At 36.1% G+C, this 27,164-nt stretch overlaps 1 protein-coding gene across 1 annotated transcript in view; it reads right to left on the bottom strand.

Moving 5' to 3' along the window:
• Window positions 1-27,164, bottom strand: part of Dnah7 (dynein axonemal heavy chain 7) — a 347,577-nt gene that overhangs the window by 191,466 nt on the left and 128,947 nt on the right. Inside the window, 4 exon segments of the mRNA XM_047547136.1 lie at window positions 3,242-3,351; window positions 11,398-11,610; window positions 23,445-23,585; window positions 26,038-26,236. Coding sequence (XP_047403092.1) covers window positions 3,242-3,351; window positions 11,398-11,610; window positions 23,445-23,585; window positions 26,038-26,236 — 663 coding nt within the window.

The following is a 27,164-nucleotide window of genomic DNA, read 5'->3' on the forward strand; positions in this document are numbered from 1 at the left end:
CACCTGTGAAAAGACATTTGACCTTGATTTTCTGAGTCTGGCTTATTTTACTTAGCATGAGGTTCTTCATTTCCATCCATCTACTGGAAAAGGTCACAATTCATTCTTCTTTATGGTTGAATAAAGCTCCACGGTATATGTATGTATATATATATATATATATATATGTGTGTGTGTATATATATATGTATATATATATATATGTATGTGTATATATATATATGTATGGTATATATATATATATATGTGTGGTGTATATATATATATATATATATATATACCACATTTTCTTTATCCATTTACCTATCAGTTTGTATCTGGGCTGATTCTGTAATTTGGCTATTGTGAATTGTGCTGCTGTAAACATTGAAGTGACTATATCCCTATGGTATGCTGATATTAGTTCTTTTGGATAAACATGAAGGAGTGGGATAAGTGAGTCATATGGTGGTTCTTTATTCCTATTCTTTTGAATAATCTCTGAACTGCTTTCTAGCATGGTGGTAATAATCTGTAGTCTAACCAACAATGTATATTTTTCCCTACATCCTCACCAGTATTTATTCTTAGTTGTGTATGATTGCCATCTGACTAGAGTGAGATGAAATCTTAGTGTAGTTTTGATTTGTATTTCCCTAGTTGCTAGAGATGTTGAACATTTTTCACGTATTTATTTGTCTTTGGTGTTTCTTCTTTTAAGAAATGTCTGTTTAGTTCTTTTACCCACTTATTGTTTGGGTTACTTGTTTTTTGTTTGTTTGGTTGGTTGGTTGGTTGATTGTTAGGCTTTTTTTCTTTTGATGTTAAGTTTTTTTTGCATTCTGTATATATTCTGAATATTAATCCCCTGTCAGAGGAGCAGCTGGCAAATATTTTCCTGCATTAAGTAGGCTCTCTCTTCACATTCTTAATCATTTCCTTTGTTATGCAGAAGTTTTTTTAATTTTATGGGACTCCACTTACTGGTTCTTGGTTTTATTTCTTCAGCTTTAGGGGTCTTTTTAAGGAAGTCAGTACCTGCACCAATATGATGGAGTGTTGACTCTATTTTCTTCTAGCAGTTGCTAGAAATTTCTGGTCTAATTCCTAGATCTTGGATCCACTGTGATTTGACTTGTGCAGGGTGAGAGATAGGGATCTAGTTTCACTCTTCTACATATGGATATCCAGTTTTCCCAGCGCCATTTGTTTAAAGGCTATTTTTTTCTCCAACATTTACTTTTGGCACCTTTGCTAAGTATTGATGGCTGTAAGTATATGGGTTTGTCTCTGTTCTGTTCTATTCCTTTGGTCTTCATGCTATTTGGATGTCAATACCATGATGTTTTAGTTACTCTAGCTCTGTAGTATGATTTGAGATTGGGTATTATGATGCCTCCTGCATCACTCTTCTTGCTCAGGATTGTTTTGGTTATTCTGGGTCTTTTATTCTTCCAAATGAGTTTTAGGGCTATTTTTCTTTCTAGTTATACAAAGCATGTCATTGGTATTTTGATGCAAATTGAAATGAATCTGTTTATTGCTTTGGGTAGTATGTCCATTTTGACAATATTAATTCTGCCTATTCAAGAACATGGGAAGTTTTTCATCTTCTAAGGTCTTCAATTTCTTTCTTTAGTGAAAACTGCAGTTTTTATTGTAAAGGTCTTTCACCTCCTTGGTTAGATTTATGCCCACTTTATTTTTTAAGGTTATCACGAATGGGATAGCTTTCCTAATTTCTTTCTCATCAGATTCACTACTGCAGTATATGAAAGCTATTGACTGATCACGATAGATCATCAATCTATGATCAGCATAGATTTTAAGTCCTTTAGGTATGTACCAAGGAATGGGATAGATGGGTCAAATGGTCATTCCATTCCAAGTTATCTAAGGAATCTCCATACTGCTTTCCAGAGTAGTTGCACCAATTTGCAGTCTCACCAGCAATGTATGAGAGTATCTTTCTCCCCACATCCTTGCCAACATTTGTTTACTTGTATTCTTTATAATTGCCATTCTGAATGGAGTGAGATGGAATCTCAGTGTAGTGTTCATTTGCATTTCTCTAATTGCTAGAGATGATGAACATTTTTTCAAAATTTTTTTTTGCCATTCATATTTCTTCCTCTGTGAAGTATTTGTTGAGTTCCTCTGCCTGTTTATTGATTAGGTTATATATTTTTCTGGTGTTAAGTTTTTTGAGTTCTTTGTATGTCCTGGAAATTAATGCCTTATCTGAGGTACTGTGGTGAAGATTTTCCCCCAATCTGTAGGCTATCTGTACACATTCTTGATTGTTTCCTTCACTGTTAAGAAGCTTTTCATTTGGTTTATCATTGTTCTTTTAAACTTCATCAAATATTTTCCCCCACTGCTGGGGAGACATTAATAAATTGTGTCATTTTTCCCCCCAACTAGTAAAAGTCTACTTAGGTCTAATGTCTCTCATCCAATTTAAAACTTTCCTTTTCTCCCAACTTAAGCCTAACTGGATCAGAGACTGCATTTGAAAAGGTAGATGTGGTCAGTCTTTTGTTATTTTTGTGCCTATCCTCCATAGCTCATCTTTTGGTTCTATTTTTTTAAAGGAAGGAAATGGACAGTTACATTTTTAAAAAGCAAATACATTAATTTAATTCAATTAAATCAGTAGGACTTAGTGTGTGACTAAATAAGAAGAACTGAGAAACAGTCAATGTCAAAGCTAGGTAGAAGGTAAAATGATAAATTTTATTTTGGAAAAAAATGTAAACGCAAGTCCCAATGAGATATTCAATGGGTATATCCAGCGGGCATATAGCAAAAGCTTACAGGAGAGAGAAACAGATTTGGACTCTTCAAGATGTAGACCACTAAAGCCTGAGCATGTATGATAACATTCAGGAAACCAGGAAGCATGACACAAAACACCACACGAGAATGGAACTCCAGAAAAGTTAACATTTGAGGGAAAGGAACAATATGGCTCTAGTGATCCAAAAGGAAGTTAGGAAGTTTCAGGAAGAAAGAAGGGCTGGAGAGTGTCAAGACCAACAGCAACAACTGAGGATACTGAGAGCCTGAGCTGAGAGGAAGAAACCAGCAAAGAAAAAGAAATGGAGGATAAAGTTGAGAGGAGAATTAAAGGTCTAAGAAAAAAAAAAGAACACAGGATAAAACTTCCAGTGTGAAAGATAATTTGGTATTCTTAAATAAATTACTGGGCTAAGGGTGAGTTAAAGTCATTACCAATAGACCCTTATATTAAAGGGGTTACCTGTAACATCGATCTGTGAGTGGAGTAATAACCAGCCTAGGGGAATTACCCAGGTATTCATACCCATATCGCAAACCAGCGTTGATCATTTTTGTTTCTAAGTGATTTTCCTAGGATAAGGCAGATAAAATTAAGTTAGGTCAATATACCAACATTTTAAACAATATGATCTCAAGCTTTTTAATAAATAGTAACCATAAAATAGATTTCTTTAAAATTTACTTGTAAAATTATTATTTGCTTCAGAAGAATTCAAAAGCTAACTTTCATAGATAAAGGTCAGTGGTTTTAATTTTTCCCATAGAATATTTTAGAATTTGTCCCTTATTTCTTCCATATTCTCAATCTTTTTCCCCCCAATATAGAGTGAGTATTATCATTATCAACATTTTTAAGATGAGGAAACTGATGTTTAAAGAGAGTAAGGAATTCACCCAACATTATATATCCAGAAAGGGGAGGAACTGACTTTTTCAAAAATTTTTTTATTTTTATTTGTTCTAATTAGGTATACATGAGAGCAGAATGCATTTTGATTCATTGTACACAAATGGAGTACAATTTTTCATTGCTCTGGTTGTACAGGATGTAGAGTCATATCATTCATGCAATCATACATGTACCAAGGGTAATGATGTCTGTCTTATTCCACCATCTTTCCCACTTCCATGCCCCCTCCCCTCCTCTCACTCCCCTCTGCCCAATCCAGAGTTCCTCCATTCTTCCCTTGCCTATCCACACTGCATTATGAATCAGCATCCACATATCAGAGAAAACATTTGGACTTTGGTTTGGGAGGATTGGCTTATTTCTCTTAGTATGATATTCTCCAACTCCAGCCATTTACCTGCAAATGCCATGATTCAATTCTCCTTCAAGGCTGAGTAATATTCCATTGTGTACACATACCATGGTTTCTTTATCTATTCATCTAGAAAGAGTATCTTGGTTGGTTCCACAGTTTAACTATTGTGAATAGAACTGCTATAAAATTGATGTGACTGCACCACGATAGTATTCTGATTTTAAGTCCCTTGGGTATAGACCAAGGAGTGGGATGGTTGGGTCAAATGGTGCTTCCATTCCACGTTTTCTAAAGAATCTCCATATTGCTTTTCAGAGTGATTGCACCAATTTTCATTCCCACCAGCAACATATGAGTGCACCTTTTCACCCACATCCTTGCCAACACTTATCATTGCTTGTATTCTTTATAACTGCCATTCTGACTGGAGTGAGATGAAATCTTAGTTTTGATTTGCATTTCTCTAATTGCTAGAGATGTTGAACATTTTTTCATGTATTTATTGATCAATTGTATATCTTCTGTGAAGTGTCTGCTTAGTTCCTTAGCCAATTATTGATTGGGTTATTTGTATTTTTGGTGTTAAGTTTTCTGAGTTCCTTATAAATTCTGGAGATAAGTGCTCTATCTGAAGTACGTGTGGTAAAGATTTTCTCTCATTCTATTGTTTGTTTCCTTTGCTAAAAAGAAGCTTTTCAGTTTGAATCTATCCCATTTATTGATTCTTGATTTTATTTCTTGTGCTTTAGGAATCTTGTTAAAGAAGTCAGGTCCTAAGTTGACATGATAAAGATTTGGGCCTACTTTTTCTTCTAATAGGTGCAGGGTCTCTGATCTAATTCCTAGGTCCTTGATCCACTTTGAGCTGAGTTTTGTGCAGGGTGAGAGACAGGTTAATTTCATTTTGCTACATATGAATTTCCAGTCTTCCCAGCACCATTTGTTGAAGAGACAAACTTATCTCCAATGTATGTTTTTGGCACCTTTGTTCAGTATGAGATGACTGTATTTATGTGGGTTTGTCTCTGGGTCTTCTATTTTGTACCACTGGTCTACCTGTATATTTTGATGCCAATACCATGCCATTTTTGTTACTATTGCTCTGTAGTATAGTTTAAGGTCTGGTATTGCAATGTCTCCTGCTTCATTCTTCTTGCTAAGTATTGCATTGGCTATTCTGGGTATGTTATTTTTCCAAATGAATTTCATGATTGCTCTATTTCTAGGAGGAAAGATGTTGAGATTTTAATTGGAATTGCATTGAATCTATATATTGCTTTTTGACAGTATCAATTCTGCCTTTCCAAGAACATGGGAGATCTTTCCATCTTCTAAGATCTTCTTTAATTTTCTTTCTTTAGTTTTTTATAGTTTTCACTGTAGAGGTCTTTCACATCTTTCGTTAAATTGATTCCCAAGCTTTTTTTTTTTTTTTTCTGAGGCTATTGTGAAAGGTTTTATTGCTTTTCAGAGTGATTGCACCAATTTTTAGTTTTCCTAACTTCTCTTTTAGAGGATTCATCACTGATGTATAGAAATGCATTAGATTTATGGGTGTTGATTTTACATCCTAGTACTTTGCTGAATTCATTTATTAGTCCTAGAAGTTTTCTGGTGGAATTTTTTGAATCCTCTAAATATAGAATCATGTCCTCTGCAAATAGTGATAGTTTGAGTTCTTCTTTTCTTATTCGTATCCCTTTAATTTCTTTCATCTATCTAATTGCTCTGCCTAGAGTTTCAAGGACTATGTTGAATAGCAGTGGTGAGAGAGAGTATCCCTGTCTTGTTCCAGTTTTTAGAGGGAATGCTTTCAGTTTTTCTCCATTTGGAAGGATGTTGTCCTTGGGCTTAGCATATATAGCATTTATACCATTGAGGTATGTTCCTACTACCCCTATTTTTTCTAGTGTTTTGAACATGAATGGGTGCTGCATTTTGTCAAATGCTTTTTCAGCATCGAGATGATCATATGATTCTTCTCTTTAACTCTATTGATGTAATGAATTACATTTATTGATTTCCATATGTTGAACCAACCTTGCATCCCTGGTATGAACTTCACTTACTTGATCATGATTCACTATCCTTTTAATGTTTTTGTATGCAATTTGCTTGAATTTTATTAAGAACTTTTTCATCTATGTTCATCAGAGATATTGGTCTGAAGTTTTCTTTCCTTGATATGTCTTTGTCTGGTTTTGGTATCAGATTGATACTAGCTTCATAGAATGAGTTTGGAAGGGTTCTCTCATTTTCTATTTCATGGAATACTTTGAGGAGTATCCGTATTAGTTCTCCTTTGAAGGTCTTGTAGAACTTAGCTGAGAAGTTGTCTTGTCCTGGACTTTTCTTGATTGGTAGGCTTCTGATGGTGACTTCTATTTGAAATTAATCTGTTTAAATTCTGTATGTCCTTCTGATTCAGTTTGGGTAGGTCACATGTCTCTAGAAATTTGTTGATATCTTTGAGATTCTCTATTTTGTTGGAGTATACATTTTCAAAATACTAATTTTCTAATTATCTTCTGTATTTCAATAGTGTCTGTCATATTTCCTTTCTCATCACAAATTTTAGTAATTTGAGTTGTCTCTTTTTCTTCATTAGTGTGGCTAAGAGTTTATCAATTTTATGTTTTCAAAGGACCTACTTTTTGTTTTGTCAATTTTTTCAATTGTTTTGTTTCAATTTCATTGATTTCAGCTCTAATTTTAATTTTTTCCTATCTTCTATTACTTTTGGTGTTGATTTGTTCTTTTTCTAGGACTTTGAGGTGTAATATTAGGTCATTTATCTGTTGACTTTTTATTCTTTTAAAGAATGAGCCCAATGCAATGAACTTTCCTCTCAGGACTGCCTTCATAGCGTCCCAGAGATGTTGATATGGTGTATTGGTAGTCTCATCTACCTCTAAGTATTTTTTTTTAATCTCCTTCATGATGTCTTCTGCTATTCATGTGTCATTCAATAGCATATTATTTATTCTCCAGATATTGGAGTGCTTCTATTTTTTATTTTATTATTGATTTCTAATTTCGTTCCTTTATAATCTGATAGAATTCAGGGTAGCATCTCTATTTTTTTTCATTTGATAAAAATTGCTTTGTGGCATAACATAAAATAACCATATGTTATTTTAGAGAAGGATCTATGCATTGATGAGAAAAAAGTGTATGCACTCATTGATGGATGGAATATTATATATATGTCTGTTAAGTCTAAATTATTGATTGTATTATTGCATTCTACAGTTTCTTTGTTTAGTTTTTGTTTGGAAGATCTATCTATCTCACTACTGAGTGAAAGAAGTATGTTAAAATCACCCAGAATTATTGTGTTGTGGTCTATTTGATTCTGAAATTGAGAAAGGTTTGTTTGATGTCCATAGATGCTCCATTGTTTGGGGCATAAATATTTATGATTGTTATGTCTTGTTGATATATGATTCCCTTAAGCAGTATGAAATGTCCTAATTTATCCCTTCTGACTAACTCTGGCTTAAAGTCCACTTTATCTGATATGAGGATGGAAGCCCCTGCTTTGTACATAGTCCATGTAAGTGATACGTTTTTCCTATCCTTTCACTTTCAGTCTGTGGATGTCTCCTATGAGGTGAGTCTCTTGAAAGCAGCATATTGTTGAATCTTTTTTAAAAATCCAATCTGCCAGTCTATGTCTTTTGATTAATGAGTTTAGGCCATTAACATTCAGGTTTATTATTGAGATATGATTTGTATTCCTGGTCATTTTGGCCCATTTTTAGTTCTTAACTTGATTTGGTTTCTCCTTTGGCTTTTCCTTTAGTGTAGTTCCTCCTTTGCTGACTTTAATTGTTGTTTTTCATTTCCTTCTCATGGAATATCTTGCTGAGAATGTTCTATAGTACAGGCTTTCTAGTTGTAAATTTTTTTAACTTTTGTTTATCATGGAAGGTTTTTATTTCACCATCAAATCTGAAGCTTAATTTTGCTGGGTATAAGATTCTTGGTTGACATCCATTTTCTTTCAGAGTCTGGTATATATTGTTCTAGGACCTCCTAGTTTTGAGGGCATGGGTTGAGAGAACTGCTGAGATTCAGATTAGTTTCCCCCTATATATAATGTGATACTTTTCTCTTGAGGCCTTTAAAATTCTATCCTTATTTTGTATGTTAGGTATTTTCATTATAATGTGCCTTGGTGTGGATCTGTTGTAATTTTGTACATTTAATGTCCTGTAAGCTTCTTGTATTTGATTTTCCATTTCATTTTTCAGGTTTGGGGAAATTTTCTGATATTATTTCATTGAAAAGATTGTGCAGTCCTTTAGTTTGTATCTTTATGACTTTCTCTATCCCAATAATTCCTAAATTTGATCTTTTCGTGTTATCCCATAATTCTTGGAGGTTCTGTTCATGGTTTCTTATCATCTTCACTATGTGGTCAACTTTATTTTCATGATCGTATGTTTTGTCTTCATTGCCTGATGTTCTGTTTTCCAAGTGATCTAGTCTGTTGGTGATGCTTCCATTGAGGTTTAATTTGGTTCATTATTTCCTTTATTTCAAGGATTTGTTTTTTCAGAATCTCTATTTTTTATTGAAGTAATCTTTTGCTACCTGCATTTGCTCTCTTATATCATCCTTTACTTCAGAGATCATTTTAACTATGTATATTCTGAACTCCTTCTCTGACATTTCTTCTTCTGTGCTGTCAATGTATTCTACTATTGTAGCATCTTGGTTTGTTTGGGGCACTTTCTTCCCTTGTGTTTTTCTTGTTGTTTGTGTGCCTTCCCCTTTAGTAGTGCAAATCCAAGGTATTACACTTTCTACCCTATAGATTTATAGTGTCCCTGCAGGTTTCTAAAACCTCACCTTTAAAGGGGAGATTGATTAACAGCACCCAATGAAAACCACATACAGTCTTAAACCAAATAGCTCCTATTAAGATGTTTACAGTTTTGTCACAATAAACAGAAATGATGTGTTCAATTAATATCTACAATATAACTGGTAGGTTTGCAATAGGATCTACAGTTTCTAATGGTGGACAAAGAGAGAACGGGGGGATGTAGGATGTGATGTTTATGAAGTAGTAGGTGAGAATATAGCAGTATTAGATCATAGGAAGAGTAAGAGAGGAATCAAAAGAAGTTGACTATTAGCAGGAGAAATGAGAGAAAGAGACTGGGGAAACAGATGAGAGGAAAATAAAGAGAGAGAGTAAAAAAAAGAAAAGAAAAGAAAAGAAAAAAAGAAAAATGTAAAGATAAAAGAATATACAATGAAATTGTAAAATACTATTCCAGCATCCCATTTCTCAGTAGCTTGATGTATGAGAAGTACTTGTTTTTGGAAATGTTGGGGATGTGAAAGTGGGAAATGAAAAAAGAAAAAAAAAAATCACAAAGGAAAATTGAATAATTTTTTTCTGATGGAGTTCAATATTTTCTCTGCTTTCTTTCTCAACCAATAGGTGGGGCTGTCTGGAGTTTGCTGTTAACTCCACCCTCAGAATGGTAAAGGTTACTAGGATGGGAAGGTTAGACTTGGAGGCAGGACTCCTGGAGGCAGGGTATAGTAATTACCAGTCCCTCTGGAAGACGGCACTCCAGGAATCTTCTTTGGGGTCCACTCATGTGATGTAGGAGCTTTGTCTTAGCCTCTTATATTATTTTTGTGGACCCCATAATTCCTGGTCTCTAATTTAGTCTCTCCCACACCTACCCTTTTGACTTCCCAATCAAGAACCATTCTCTCTGGAGGTCCTGGGTTCTGAGCACTGGGACCTACATGCCTGTCGTGGAAAGCTGTTATGTATAGCACAGATCAGGACCAGACATTGAGAGTTGTAGGCCAGCCATGGAGTTTCAAGTGATGGGCTGGGTTGGTGGCTGGGTGGGGTTGGGAGCCTGGAGACTGAGGAACTGGAGGGCCCTGTTGATTGCCAATCTGGCAGGACCAGGTAATCAGTGGATGTCAGATTGGGGAGGGAGTCAGGGACCAAGTTGGTGTCAGGTCCCAGCAAGTGTCACTTTAATTGGCCCTAGAATCCCAGTGAGTACCAGGCTGGTTAAGCCAGGATTAAGATGCCCTCACACCTTCTTCCTCCTATTGACCCTGTGCAAGGCTCTCTCTTGCTTCTGCCACAAGATGGTAGCTATTAGCACACTTAGCTGGGATACCAAGCCTGTGGGGACCTTGGTGATGGTCTTCTATGTCCTGACTGTTATCTCTAGATGGAAGCTGTCATGTTCCTAGTTGGTGAAGGCAGCAGCATCAAACCTGTATCTTGATGTTGGGCTTCCAGGCCCCGGGTGGTATCCCAAGATGGAAGCTGGGAAGTGGAGATAATCCAAGATGGTGGCAGAGGTGTCCCAAGATGGAGGTGACCACTTTCAGATATGAGGCTGGCTGCAAGGGTGGCCATGTGGTGGTGTTGGGTGGTCTGTTTGGAGACACAGCTTTGTGGCAGGCTGTTGCTTCCAGGCCCTGTCCACTATCCCAAGGTGGAGGCTACCATATGGATGGGGCTATGGTGGTGGCTGCAGTGTCCCAAGATGGTGGCGGCTAGGGGAGCTGCGTGTTGGTAGATGGGGAGCCATAGTGTGGTTGTTGCTCCACGTAGGTGCCATTGTTGCTGCAGTACAGTGGGTGGGGCAATTGTTGCTCAGGAGCTGACATTTGAAACAACACTCTACCATCTGAGCTCTCTCAAGTGGTTTCCCAGGATGTTGGTTCTTGCCACTCTTTTATTCCTCCCATATCTCTCAAGACTCTACAAAAACTTGTATGCTGAGTACATCCAAGTCCATTTCTCAGTCAGCATCTCTCTCTGCCCACTTAGCAGGTCAATCTTCTCCACTGTACTAACTTCCTCCTCTTTCTGCCTTCCCAGTTATGATTATTATCACATTTTTAGTCACGCATATGCCCCAATAAAATCCTTCCTTATGAATTATGCTTCTGACTTCTTCTATTGGTCAATGAGAAGAAACTTCATGATTATATTGGACTGAAATAGTTTGATTTGTACATTCCTTGAATGCACCAGGAATCTAAAAATTGACTAGTCCCAACATTTTAAAAATAGTAAACATGATTATTCACTCAAAATGAATAATTTTTGATCATTTTTATATTCATATGTATACATATTTATACACTTAGATATATTATATATAAATATAGATATTAAAATATAGATATATAGGCTATCTTAATCTTCAATATGGAGAAACACTTATATAAGTATAGTCAGTCATCAGCAAGAAATCCTACATTACTATTTCCCTGTGAGCAAGCAAGCACAAATTAAAAAACCATGAGCTGAAATTGCTGTGTAATAACATTCAATAAGAGCACTTACTTGCCAGTAGTACCGCAGCTGACTTAACCATTCAAAGTCATTGTCATCAGTAACATTTTTTTTCACAAGTGCTGCAAGGACATCTCTAGCATGGACATCCAGTACGACGAGGGCTCCCAGAGTAACACGATTCTGCTTAGACAATTTGCCACGGACCAAAGTGACAATATCATCAATTTGTCTATTACATTTTTCCAAATATTCCTTAAGAGCCTGAAAGAAAGTAAAATAAGATACAATTTCCCAATGTGATCAGAATAATTTTGAACAAAATCCATTTGAACTCACATATGTATAGGGTATTCTTTGTATTTTTGTCATAATTTCTGTGAGACAATTTTAAAATAATCTATTTGTTTTACTAAAAGGTGTTCGGCAAACAAGTCCAATCTGGCAAGATATAGTAGATATATGTGATTTGTATCTATACAATATTCTTTCTCTGTTCTCTGTGATTCTGTTGGAGTCATCAATAATATTCCCCATCTCTGTGGCAACATGAAGGGGGTCCGTGGGACCCAAAGAGAGCCAATCACAATTCTTCCCAGGGACTGCTATCCAGACCAAGAGAAAAGGTGCTTCTCACTAGTCTAACAGACTATCAATATGCCCTCATGAAAATACTTTCTCTTTACAGAAAAGAAACTCTTTACTTTTTCTTTCTCTTTACAGAAAAAACCTGCCAGTAACTAGTAGTCAGAGATAGACAATGAAAGAGGGACTATCGCAATGATGAAGTCCTGAGATTCTGACTCTGACTTTCTTTTCCATTGATTTGAGTCCTTCTAAGGCTCTTACACAAGTTTTCTGAAAAGGTTTGTGCCACTTGAGATAAAAAGATACTGCTGTGGTTTAGATATAATTTGAGTGTGTCCCCAGAAAGTCCATGTGCTGGAAGCTTGGTCTCCAGGGCAACAGTGTTGAGGTGGTGGAACATCTATAAGGTGGTGCCTATTGGAAAGTAATTCAATCATGGACATGACCCTCAGAAGGGATTAATGCAGGCCTCGTGGAACTAGACTACTTCCCATGAGAATGGGTTATTTCAGAAGGGATCCTGGCTCCGCCTTAGCCTCTCTTGCTATTTATTGCATCATGTCATCGCTCCCTCTTGCACACACTCCTACCGATGCCATGTACCATGTTTGATGTAACCAGAAGGCCTTCATCAAAGGCCAAACAGATAGGACTGCCAAATCTTGGACTTGCAACTTCCAAAACTGTGACAGAGATAAAGTTCTTTTCTGTATGAAGTATACGGCTTCAGGTATTTTGCAATAGACTAAGACAGATACTAATAAACGGACCACCAAGTGGTTTAGTTTTCTGAGGACCAGGCCTGCTTTGGAGTCTGTATTCTGGTAGATAAATCTAATGAATAAGTTCAAATCAGAAGAGGGTTTATGATGAAAATCAAATTAGAATCAATGAACATCACTGTGTTTAGGGGAATTGTTAATATGCTCAGCAAGTCACTTTTTTCACTCTAATAATATTTAATAAACAGTATACACTGAGGAATTTATTTCACTCTTTAAGGTCCATTGCTAAGTATAATGATTAAACTGAAAGTAAGTCTTTCCAAGAATCAGAAAAAGTTTAAAAGATAGACCTGAGAATTGAAGGCTTTTTCTATCAGGATATTTGTCTTATTCCTTGAAATATATTATCTTTTCAAAATTATTATTTTTAAGAAAGCCCTATATTTAAAGGTTTGGTGTTTAAACATTATTCCATTTCTATTATTTACATGATTAATTTGTTAGTAATTTTCTTAAGTAATGAAAAATGAACTGGTTCCACCTATGTTTAATTGCATAAATATTTAATTTCTTAGACCCAAAAGATAAATTTAACTATATTGAGTATACACAAAAGTAAAGACAATTTTGATCCTAGGAATACAAGCTCTGCCTATTGATGTATCTTAGTTTCCTCGTCATCAGTTAAATTCAGGATCTCTAAGAGACTTATGAGTTCTCACATTGTATTGTGACATAAAAAAAATAACATTTGAACTTATTATTTGTACAAATTCTATGCCCAGAAGAATTTTTCTATACTAGAAAAACAGATTTGAACCTAAAATTTAGCTTCAGATTATAATAAACCAAGTTATTTAGGACTATGTTAAATGAATCAATAAAATTTTTTGATGAATTAAGTTGAAAAAATCATTATACTGATAACATTTGGAGTGGGGGCTACCAGGGATTGAATTTGGGGCAGTTGGCCACTGAGTCACATCCCCAGTCCTATTTTGTATTTTATTTAGAGACAATGTCTCACTAAGTTGCTTAGCACCTTGCTGTTGCTGAGGCTGGCTTTCAATTTGTGATCCTCCTGGCTCAGCCTCCCAAGCCTCTGGGAATATAGGTGTGAGCCACCGCGCCTGGCTACACTGATAATATTTTTGTTACATTCCATTCCTTATCAAACAATCTTATGGTGAGTCAATTAATCTGAATGTAACTTGTATAATATTCAACTAAAATAAACCTTCCCTAAAATCTCACAGTTCTATCATACCTAGATTCTTCTATCTATACCACCATATGCTGCCTCAAAATCACATTAGTATTTACAATATCCTGGGCTCTGTAGTAGCAGTAAATCTTCCATTTATCTTATACTCCCTACAATGCTTCATGCAGACTTGTTTTACAATAAACAGTCATTGAATAAATAAATGTAAACACAGATCCTGGGGTGAACAGGTCCCCGGGAGCATGACAGTATAATATGGTGCTATCAAGGCATTCAGCTCCCGGCAATTTAGGATGTTTGCAGAGATTGGAAGCAGTCTGTCTTCCATGAGATTACGAAGAGTCTTCTACTGCTCAACTGAAGTCAACAATTTCAAATGTGAGCCACTCATTCATCAGGGGAAAAATTCTCAACACAGAATATTAAAACATATGCTAGCCTCCATTATTATTATTTTTTTTTAATTCTAAAGAACACTAAAGCATGTACTAGCTCCTCAGGATGTTGCTACAGAACTTGAATGACCGGAACTTGGATGAAATATGTCAGGGACATATATTGTCAGCTGATGAAGGGCAGATTGAAACAAGAAAATCACAAGCAAATAAAAAAGAAAAGAATTTTTGAGGATGTATGAAAATTTGATTTCATGCTACAAAACTTAGCTGTGAAAGTACATTATTAATATTATTGTAGAAGCCATTCAAGGGGAAAACACAGTTTCTATTCTGGCATTCTTGGTGACTGGTTCCAGATCTGCACTATATTAATATTGTGTAATAAAAATGAATAGAATAATAATGTATAATTAGCTCTAGCCCGGTATCAGTGTAAATTTTTAAAACAACAACAACAATGAAACCCCTGGAGGGGGTAAGATGTGGATTAGAATGAGGCAGCATTTCTCCTAGAATTCAGGTAGCAGGAATACTTACGTCTTGGCTACCCAGAACTCAAGCAGCAGGAATATTATGTCTCCATGAGGTTTACAATAGCAAATCCTGAGACTGGAGGGGCAGTCTGCCCTAGCCAAACCACACTGTTTGACCCATTAATCAGATCTAAAGAAACCTCTCGCCCTGAGTTTATCAATGGTCCATGGAAAGCTGATCTAGGAGCCATCTTGGCAGTACCGGAGAGGTTCTGGAAACTGGAAACCCAGATCCATGAGTTTGCAGCTGGGTGTGCAAGGTTCTTTCTGAGCCTGGCAAACCTGCGGAAAGTCAGAAACTGGGAATATGTCACCCAGGAGAACACGGGTTATAAAATCTCCAGAGAATTGGGCTCTCCCAAGCTCTGTAAGTCTTGTGACTTGCAGAGACTGACAGGGCTGGCTACAGAGGTTGAAGGTTGGAAGAGAGGGTGTGAGGGATTTTGCTTTCTGCTTACTCAGCCAGTCGGTCTGGTATCCACCAGGTTCCTGGGGTCCATCTGGTCCAGACCTTGCCAGGTCCCAGAACCAGCCTGGTCCCCACTTCCCTCCACAGTCTGGCATCCACTGGTCCCCAGGACCCACCAGGATTGGCACCAGTCCAGCACCCACCTTGGCCCTCCAGTTCCCCATCTCCAGTCTCTCAATCCTCAGGCCCCAAATCTGCTAACCATTCTGCCAAATAGGCCCATGACATAGCTGCTGGCCCATAGCCCTGCATGCCAGGCTGCTGCTTTGCCACTAGATCTGCCCCTCCACACAAACAGCTTTGCAGCCAGCCCGCAGGAAGCAGAGCCTGGCCCTGACCCACCTGGTACAGACCAGCTTGGCCCCACAACGTGGTCAGACCCCAACTCGCCACCAGACCTATCCAGTCCAGCACACAGCCTCACTGCTGGCCCACAGGATCCAGCACCAGACCCTGATCCACCTGCCCCACCCACCATCGTGGCCAGCTGCTTTGCCCCTCACCTGCAGCCCAGCTTCCCCAGCATACCACTTCACCTGTCACAATAAAACTCAAAAAATAAAAGAAAATACTTGATAATCAACCTAACAAAAGAGGTAAAAGATCTCTAAAATAAAAACTATAGAACTCTAGAGAAAGAAATTGAAGAAGACCTTAGAAAATGGAAAGACCTCTCATGTTCTTGGATAGGCAGAATTAATATTGACATACTACCAAAAGTACTATACATATTTAAAGCAATTCCCATTAAATTCCAATGATGTTTTTCATAGAAATGGAAAAAAGCAGTCATGAAATTCGTTTGGAAGAATAAGAGGCCCAGAAGAGCCAAAACAACCTTTATCGAGAAAAGTAATGCAGAGGCATTACAATACCAGACCTTAAATTACATTACAGAGCTGTAGTAACAAAAATGGCATGGTTTTGGAACAAAAATATAAGTGAAGACCAATGGTACAGAATGGCGGACACAGAGAAATACCCACATAAATACAGTTATCTCATTCTAGGCATAGGCTTCATGAACATACATGGGAGAAAAAATTGCCTCTTCAACAAATGGTGCTGAAAAACTGGAAATCCATATGTAACAAAATGAAATTAGACCCCTAACTCTCACCCTGCACAAAATTCAACTCAAAGTGGATCAAGTACCTAGGCATTAGACCAGAAACCCTGCACCTACTAGAAGAAAAAGTAAGCCTAACTCTCCAACATGTCAGCTTAAGAGCAGACTTCCTCAATAAGACTCCTAAAGCACAAGAAGTAAAATCAAGACTCAATAAATGAAATGTCATCAAACTAAAATTATTCTTCATAGCAAAGAAAACAATAAAGAGCATGACCAGAGAGCCTACAGAATTGGAGAAAATCTTTACCACCAGCACCTCAGATAGAGCATTAATCTCCAGAACACAAAAAGAACTCAAAAAACTTAATACCAAAAAAAAATTAAAAACCCTATCAATAAATGGGCAAAGGAATGTAACAGGCGCTTCAAAGAAGAAGAAAATCAAATCATCAAAAAATATATGAAAAAATGTTCGACATCTCTAGCAAATAGAGAAATGCAAATTAAAACAACACTTAGATCACATCTTACTCTAGTTGGAATGGCAATTATCAAGAATATAAGCAACAGGATGTGGAGGGAAAGATTCACTCATACATTGCTGGTGGGACTGCAAATTGGTACAACCACTCTGCAAAGCAATATGGAGATTCCTCTGAAAACTTGGAATAGAACCACCATTTGCCCCACTTATTCCACTCCTTGGCTTATTCCCCAAAGGCATAAAATCAGCATACTACAGTGGTGCAGCCACATCAATGTCTAGAGCAGTTCAATTCACAATAGCCAAGCTTTGGAACCAAACTAGATGCCCCTCAAAAGATGAATGGATAAAGAAATGTGGTACAAATACAAAATGGATAGATTTGGAATTTATCGTGCTAAGTGAAATAAGCCAATCCCAAAAAACCAAAGACGGAATGTTCTCACTGATATGTGAATGCTAACCCGTAACAGGAGGATACAAAGGGGAAGAATAGAAGTTTATTAGATTAGACAAAGGGGAATGAAGTGAAGGGAGGGGACATGCGAATAGGAAAGATAGTAGAATGAATTGAACATAACTTTCCTATGCACAAATATATGACCAGTGTAACTCCACATCATGTTCAACCACAAGAATGGAATCATAATTGGAATAAGTTGCACTCTATGTTGTAGAATATGTCAAAATATACCCTACTGTCATGTAATCTAAAAACAAGAAATTAAAAAAGTACTATTTTCATCTATAAGAAATGTGAGAAGAATTAAAGGCAGGTAGTTTAAGCAGAGTACCCACTGAAATGGGGATAACCTACACTGCATGTGCCTGATCCTGCCTGCTTGGCATAAGACTAGAGATGTAATAAACACCACATTAAAATCTGAAGAAATTTAGAAGAAGCATAAACTCTTGTCTCGGTAAGTGACAAAATTGGTGTGATGGGTTGTAGGGTCAGGGAGTAGGGCACTATGCTCTCCCCACTGGCCCCTCTGTGTGGGGAGGTTGGTGAAATGGTAGCTTAAGACTGAAAAGACACTATTTCCTGTCTTCTACTACTTTTGGTATTGGTCTGCTCTTCTTTTTCTAGTGCTTTGAGCTGTAGTGTTAAGTCGTTTATTTGTTGATTTCTACTCCTTTTTTTGAATGCACCCCATGAAATAAATCTTCCTCTAAGTACTGCTTTCATAGTGTCCCAGAGATTTTGATATGATGTGTCTTTGTTCTCGTTTACTTCTAAGAATTTTTTTATTTCCCTCCTGATGTCTTCTGTTAGCCATTCATCATATAATAGTGTATTATTTAGTCTCCAGGTATTGGAGAAGTTTCTGTTTTTTATTCTGTCATTTATTTCTAATTTCAATCCATTATGATCTGATAGAGTACAAGGTAGTATCTCTATCTTCTTGTATTTGCTAACAGTAGCTTTGTGGCATAAAATATGGTCTATTTTAGAGAAGGATCCATGTGCTGCTGAGAAGAAAGTGTATTCGTTCTTTGTTGGATGGTATATTCTATATATGTCCGTTAAGTCTAAATTGCTGATTGTGTTGTTGAGATCTATAGTTTCTTTATTCAATTTTTGTTTGGACGATCTATCCAGTGGTGAGAGAGGTGTGTTAAAATCGCCTAGTATTATTGTGTTGTGGTCTATTTGATTTCTGGAATTGAGAAGGATTTGTTTGACGCACGTGGATGAGCCAATGTTCGGGGCATAGATATTTATGATTGTTATGTCTTGCTGGTTTATGCTTCCCTTAAGCAGCATGTAATGTCCTTCTTTATCCCTTCTGTCTAGTTTTGGTTTGAAGTCCACATTATCTGAGATGAGGATGGATACTCCAGCTTTTTTGCTGTGTCCGTGTGCATGGTATGTTTTTCCCCATCCTTTCACCTTTAGTCTATGGGTGTCTCTTTCTATGAGATGAGTCTCTTGCAGGCAGCATATTGTTGGATTTTTTTTTTTTAATCCAATCTGCCAGTCTGTGTCTTTTGATTGATGAATTCAGGCCATTAACATTCAGGGTTATTATTGTGATATGATTTGTATTCCCAGTCAATTGACTCATATTTGTTTTTGACATGATTTGGTTTCTCCTTTATTTGGCTATTCCTTTAGGCTAGCGCCTCCTGTTGCTGATTTGCATCGTTGTTTTTCATCTCTTCCTCATGGAATATTTTGCTAAGAATGTTCTGTAATGCTGGCTTTCTTTTTGTAAATTCCTTTAGCTTTTGTTTATCATGGAAGGATCTTATTTCATCGTCAAATTTGAAGGTAAGTTTTGCTGGGTATAAGATTCTTGGTTGGCATCCGTTTTCTTTCAGGGCTTGGTATATGTTGTTCCAGGCCCTTCTAGCTTTTAGGATCTGGATTGAAAAATCTGCTGATATTCTTATTGGTTTCCCCCTGAATGTAATTTGGTTCAATCGAAACAAAAGAAACAATCGGAAAAATTAACAAAATAAATAGTTGGTTCTTTGAAAAAATAAATAAAATTGATAAACCCTTAGCCACACTAACAAAGAGAAAGAGGGAGAAAACTCAAATTACTAAAATTCGGAATGAACAAGGAAACATCACAACAGACACGAGTGAAATACAAAACATAATTAGAAGCTATTTCGAAAATCTATACTCCAACAAAACAGAAAACCTCGAAGACATCAACAAATTTCTAGAGACATATGAACTACCTAAACTGAACGAGGAGGACATACACAACTTAAATAAACCAATTTCAAGCAATGAAATAGAAGAGGTCATCAAAAGCCTACCAACAAAGAAAAGTCCAGGACCAGATGGGTTCTCAGCCGAGTTCTACAAAACCTTTAAAGAAGAGCTCATTCCAATACTCCTCAAACTATTCCATGAAATAGAAGAGGAGGGAACCCTACCAAACTCGTTCTATGAAGCCAATATCACCCTGATACCTAAACCAGACAGAGAAACATCGAGGAAAGAAAATTTCAGACCAATATCCTTAATGAACATCGATGCAAAAATTCTCAACAAAATTTTAGCAAATCGCATACAAATATATATTAAAAGATAGTGCACCATGATCAAGTGGGTTTTATCCCAGGGATGCAAAGTTGGTTCAACATTCGGAAATCAATAAATGTCATTCACCATATCAACAGACTTAAAGTTAAGAATCACATGATTATTTCAATAGATGCAGAAAAAGCATTTGATAAAATACAGCATCCCTTCATGCTCAAAACACTAGAAAAAATTGGGGTAGTGGGAACATTCCTAAACATTATAAAGGCAATCTACGCTAAGCACATGGTCAATATCATTCTAAATGGTGAAAAACTGAAAGCGTTCCCCCTAAAAACTGGAACAAGGCAGGGATGCCCTCTTTCACCGCTTCTATTCAACATCGTCCTTGAGACTCTAGCCAGAGCAATCAGACAAACCAAAGAAATTAAAGGGATACGAATAGGAAAAGAAGAACTCAAACTATCCCTGTTCGCTGATGACATGATTATATATTTAGAGGAACCTGGAAATTCCTCCAGAAAACTTTTAGAACTCATAAGTGAATTCAGTAAAGTTGCAGGTTACAAGATCAATGCTCATAAATCCAATGCATTTTTATACATAAGTGATGAATCTTCAGAAAGAGAAATTAGGAAAACTACCCCATTCACAATAGCATCGAAAAAAATAAAATACTTGGGAATCAATCTCACAAAAGAGGTGAAAGACCTCTACAATGAGAACTACAGAACACTAAAGAAAGAAATTCAAGAAAACCTTAGAAGATGGAAAGATCTCCCATGTTCCTGGATAGGCAGAATTAATATCGTCAAAATGGCTATACTACCTAAAGTGCTATACAGATTCAATGCAATTCCAATTAAAATCCCAATGATGTACCTTGCAGAAATAGAGCAAGCAATTATGAAATTCATCTGGAAGAATAAAAAACCTAGAATAGCTAAAGCAATCCTCAGTAGCAAGAGCGAAGCAGGGGGTATTGCAATACCAGATCTTCAACTCTACTACAAAGCAATAGTAACAAAAACGGCATGGTATTGGTACCAAAATAGACAGGTAGATCAATGGTACAGAATAGAGGACATGGACACAAACCCAAATAAATACAATTTTCTCATACTAGACAAAGGTTCCAACAATATGCAATGGAGAAAAGATAGCCTCTTCAACAAATGGTGCTGGGAAACTGGAAAACTATATGCAATAGAATGAAATTAAACCCCTATCTCTCACCCTACACAAAACTCAACTCAAAATGGATCAAGGACCTCGGAATCAGACCAGAGACCCTGCATCTTATAGAAGAAAAAATAGGTCCAAATCTTCAACTTGTTGGCTTAGGATCAGACTTCCTTAACAGGACTCCCATAGCACAAGAAATAAAAGCAAGAATCAACAACTGGGATAGATTCAAACTAAAAAGCTTTCTCTCAGCAAAGGAAACTATCAGAAATGTGAAGAGAGAGCCTACAGAGTGGGAGAATATCTTTGCCAACCATACCTCAGATAGAGCGCTAATTTCCAGAATCTATAAAGAACTCAAAAACTCTACACGAAGAATACAAATAATCCAATCAACAAATGGGCTAAGGAAATGAACAGACACTTCACAGAAGAAGATGTACAAGTAATCACCAGATATATGAAAAAATGTTCAACATCCCTAGTAATAAGGGAAATGCAAATCAAAACTACCCTAAGATTTCATCTCACCCCAATTAGAATGGCGATCATCAAGAATACAAGCAACAACAGGTGTTGGCGAGGATGTGGTGAAAAAGGATCACTCGTACATTGCTGGTGGGGTTGCAAACTAGTGCAGCCACTCTGGAAAGCAGTGTGGAGATTCCTCAGAAAGCTTGGAATGGAAACACCATTTGACCCAGCTATCCCACTCCTTGGCCTATACCCAAAGGACTTAAAATCAGCATACTACAGAGATACAGCCACATCAATGTTCATTGCTGCTCAATTCACCATAGCCAGATTGTGGAACCAACCTAGATGCCCTTCAGTTGATGAATGGATAAAGAAACTGTGGCATATTTATACAATGGAATATTACTCTGCAATGAAGAATGATAAAATTATGGCATTTGTAGGCAAATGGTCGAAATTGGAGAATATCATGCTAAGTGAGATAAGCCAATCTCAAAAAACTAAAGGACGAATGATCTCGCTGATAAGCGGATGAGGACATATAATGGGGGGTGGGAGGGGCTAGCATTAGGTTTAGGGTTAGGTTTAGAGTTAGGCGAAGGAGAGCGGTAAGAATGAAGGAAAGAAGGACTGTATAGAGGGAAAAGAGGGGTGGGAGGGGTGGGGGGGAGTGGAAAAATAAAATAAACATCATTACCCTATGTAAACGTAAAAAAATAAAAAAATAAAAAAATAAAAAAATAAATAAAAAAAGACTGAAAAGACAAAATAAATTCTCTAACCCCACAGAGAAATGCACAAGGGAGAGGCAACCAGAGTCCCAGAAATAGCCCCAGGTCCTTACTGGGATAACATGTTGGTAAACTACAGTAATTTAAGCATGCGTCACTCAGCTTCTTCCTCTTTGGGATCTGCCTGCCTGCAGAGATAATGTATCCCTCCCAAACTCTGACACTTACTAGTGTTCAACACTGCCTTAGCACTAAAGACATAACACATTCCATGTCAAAAGTGTATTTAAAATCAGTGATTTTGGGGGCTGGGGTTGTAGCTCAGTGGTAGAATGCATGCCTAGCATGTGGGAGGCCCTGGGTTTGATCCTCAGCACCACATAAAAATAAATAAATAAAATAAAGCAGTGTGTCCATCTGTAACTTTAAATCAGTGATTTTAAACTAAAGATCTACAATTGCTAGACTGATGGGTCAACTATAAAACTGACTTACTTGAAATTTTACCTCAAGGGTAAGATGTTTGCACTAAGTGTAAATTCATTTTTTAATTAATAGCAGCCATCCAATTAATAATTTTAAATTCAGATATCCAAATACATTAGTATATTTAAATATTTAATAAGCATCATTCAAAATATTATTTATTCAAAATCAATACATCAAAATAAAAAAATCAAACATCAAAAAAACAATCAATCAACTGACCCCTTGTCTACAGAAGATAGTTCTTTTTTTTTTTCTTTTTTTTTTTGGGGTGCTGGGGATTGAATCCAGGGCCTTGTGCTTATAAGGCAAGCACTCTACCAACTGAGCTATCTTCCCAGCCCCTAGAAGATAGTTTTATTCAAGGCATAAAAGATAATTTTATTATTCTATGGATGTAAATCTTTCTGAGTTTAGGGGGAAGTTTCTTAGTCCTCTATACTTAAAGGCACACAAATGTATATAATCACAAGACGAGGATCAAATACCCTTGAATTTTGCATAATATAAATAAACAAGTGGTTTAGACATAAGTTTTAAATAATTATTTTTATAAGTTTTTCTACCTACTCGCAACATAAAATTTTATTTAAGAAATCTGTAATTTGACTTATAGCATAAAGTAGATTTTTATGTAGACTGTCTTTGTAAAATAAGGACATTCTGGCAAAGGTAATTATTTTTAAAATGCTAAAAAAAATTGGGGGTGATAAAAGCTTACCTCTAGCCCCATTGGAATAGCTGTTTGTACTTCTTTTGTCCAAAAGTTTTGGGATACACAGAGAACAGTCTGTCCAGGCCATTCTCTTACCCAGTTAATTCGTTCATTTTTTGTATAGGCCAAAATTGCATCTCCAATTACCTAATTAAAAATAAAATGCTAAGGATGAACCCTGTTCTGAAAAAGTTATGAAATGAAGAGTTAAACTCCTAAAATAGAGTAACTCATACTGCTTAACTTTTTACAACATTCTTAACCAATTATGAAAGATTCACAATAAATGATGTAATTCAACTATCTAAACTCAATCTTATTCACATACTTGTTAGCAAAGCAAATGTATTATATAACATTTGCTTTTGCTGATTCATTGTCATTTGTAGGAACCACATTAAATCAGGTAATCATTTGACAAGTTTTAGCCAAAGACATTCTATCATATTGGACAAGCATGAATAACTTTATTGTGAAATATAAATTCAAAAAATTTCAAAATGAGATTCATCAAATTTAAGCTTAATGATTTTCTTTTGGCTTAATCAACTCTCCGCCCAGCCACATACATGTGTGTACATGCACACACAGAAGAACCACATGGTGTTCTAAAGTGCCTCCTATGTTCCAGACCTCCTTCCCTCTCAATCCTGTATATTTTGACTCCCCAGGCAATGATGACAGGAACAGATGTACAAATTCTGTCATGGAGAGTTGAGGGCTGTAAAGCTAAGAAGTCTAACTTATATACCTTGCTGCATATGTTCACTGGGCTGGTATGTCTACTTTTTGCACCACCATCAGTGGAGAAACAGTCTATCAAATGTACCAATCAAAAGTAGTAACATTCTCTGGAAAGTGTATGAATTTCAAGAAAACTGTCAAAATTAGATGTTTTAGCAAAACATATACACATGGTTCAAATTTGGGGGATTTCTAGCCTAGCTAGGAGATTTATAGAAGCAAACAAAGATAAAAGACAGAATGATGGCTATTGATATAAATTTCTAAAAAACCAGAAGTCACAAAAAGGGTAGGTGAAAATGGACAGTTAACTGAAGCATGAAAGAAACAAAATAATAGAAAGACACAGAAGAGAAATGCCCGGATGGAGTAAATGTGTGTTCTAGAAGGACACTGTGGGGAGAACGAGAGGAAGAAATTAAAATCTGAATTACAGAAAGGATTATATAGAGTTAGATGAGGAGAAAAATTATTATATAAAATTCCACAGTAGTCTGTTATTATCTATGAATACCATGTAGTGTGTATTTATAAATGCAATCACATCTCGAGCATGCAACTACATATAGCACAACTTAATTACACACATATCTCCTATTTATAGTATTTTATGTTGCATTCACTTGATCATTTGACCAACAAAAAATTACACATGAGTGTTTTGAGAAGCTATCTATTTCCTACACAATTTCTTGCCACCACATCTTAAGGCTCTAAGGTGGCAATCAAAATATTTTCTCTAAGTAGTTTGACAAACAAATTAAAAGAATACTTGAAATAGTAACAGGCATGTCTACAAAAATCAGTTATAACTGTACATGACATCAATTCAGAAACCATATAACCCAATTTAATGGGCTGAATTCATTTGCATTGCTAATGACCACATAAATAGTCATGCTATTTCTTAGTACTTAGCAAGGTCTATGGAAATTCATCTTTGGCCCTGTGGTCCTACACATGAGAAGTTATTTTAAGAAAACAGCTAGTTCAATCAAAGAAACCAACTGAATGGATAAGTACATTCATTGTAATACTGTTTATAACAGGGAGAAAATGGGAAACTTGCAAAAGATTTTACATTTACTGAAAAATATTATAAGGGGAAATATTAAAGCTATATTTAGGATAAGAAAGAAACCTTAAGACACTTGGGTGACATTAAATGCCTAGATTCCAATAAATTTCTCCAATAACATGAGAGAATATGAAAAATTAAAAATTAATTTGTTATGCTCCCTTCCTGCTCCCCTGCTTAATCATGACTTTTATTCTTAATGGAAAACTTAACTTGAATACTAAGCTCATATTATAGAAAAAAAAATTAAGTGTTCAATCTATCTGTGGGCATGACTTGAAATTCTCTACTAACAAAAAAAATTAATGGAACTAACAGTATGATTTATGAAATGTGGAAGGCATGAAGTTGGCATTACTTGAAATGATATATTATGATTCTCTGTGATTTTACATACACAGAGAACAATAGGATTCATATCTATCAAGAGATTGATGTGAACCTGTAGAGATGGGCTTCCAGGGCAAGATGAAAAAGCTCATGTGAACAAAAGTGCGTCTAATTAATGACGAAAGCATTAACATATGACTGTAAGGAATAAGACAGACACATTATTAAAACCTAGGTTTTCTTGGGTAGTATGGATATTTTGTCCTATTTCAAGTGAGTCACTACAAAATAACTACCTTACACTATCTCTAAGCCTTCAAGCGTCTATTACACTTGAAATGGTAATTCATGCCTCAGTTTCTGTTTAAATAATAGCACATATGTCAATGATAAATTTGTAACACTTGATCACTTTTTCCTAAAAGCAATAATAAGTATACTAATTACCTTGTGGATGGATTTAATCATAATTCTCTCTAACTCAACCAACCACTTCTCCACTTGACCTCTGGCTTTGGATGTTGAAATGATCTCTGTGAGTGCCACAACTTCTCCTTCACTACTCTTCATATGAGTAATATCTAAAGTTTCTGTAAATTCTACCCTTGCAATTCCTTCAAAGCATTTCTTCAAATGAGGTTGCACCCTACCAAGGAAAAACATTAAAGAATTAATCAAATGAAAGCAGTACGTAACACTTCACTGTTCTTTGTGCATTTGTCTTCATTCAAAATTAACAAATGTATACTCAGTGTTAGGCCTATGGAGATGAAATACTGAGCAAAAATTGAAAATAAAAACAAAGTAAAAAGAAAAGCAAAAAACAAGACAAAATCTCTGCCTAAATGGGTTATACAATCCAGGTAAGAGGTCAGTACTAATTGAATAATCACAGAAAGATCTATGGAGTTAAAATCATAATAAGAGCTATAAAGGAGATATCCATAAGTTTTTTGCTTTTACTATAATGAATTGAAAGATGCCAAAAGTAACATAACAAGCAAACCAATCTTAACTCACAGATAAGTACACTAAGCTAAAGAATCTTCAAGTGCACAAAAGTAGCCATTTCAAGTGGAGTCTTCAGAGACTGCTTGAAAATTATGGACTAGGTTTAGTATTTTAAGTACTTCACAGTTTATTAAATCAACTGCTTTGACATACCCAACTGTAGTCTCTTTGGTGTACTATAAATGGTACTGACTATACACCTCATTTTTGGCACATTAGTAATCACCAGTTGCATTCATCTTTCAAATGGGCAAAAAGAAGCAAAGTATAAAAACTCAAATGGGGCCTAAATTTGTCTTTTTTTATCTGGACTATGTGACACCTTCTTTGAAGGCCCACGATATAAAATAAACAAATTTGCTTAACAAATATATGTATTCACTTCCTTCTTTGTATCAGATGTTCTTCTAAGGATTGGGAAATCAAGAGGGGGAAAAATACTCAAAACTTCCGGTAATCATGGAGTTTATATTCTACTAAAGGAAGACAAGTAGTACACAAATAAGTAAATTAGAGAGTACGCCAGGTGACAATAAGTAAGCAACAGGAAAAATAAGGAAGGG

Source organism: Sciurus carolinensis, chromosome 3 (genome assembly GCF_902686445.1).
Source record: "Sciurus carolinensis chromosome 3, mSciCar1.2, whole genome shotgun sequence".
NCBI classification, from domain to species: Eukaryota; Metazoa; Chordata; class Mammalia; order Rodentia; family Sciuridae; genus Sciurus; species Sciurus carolinensis.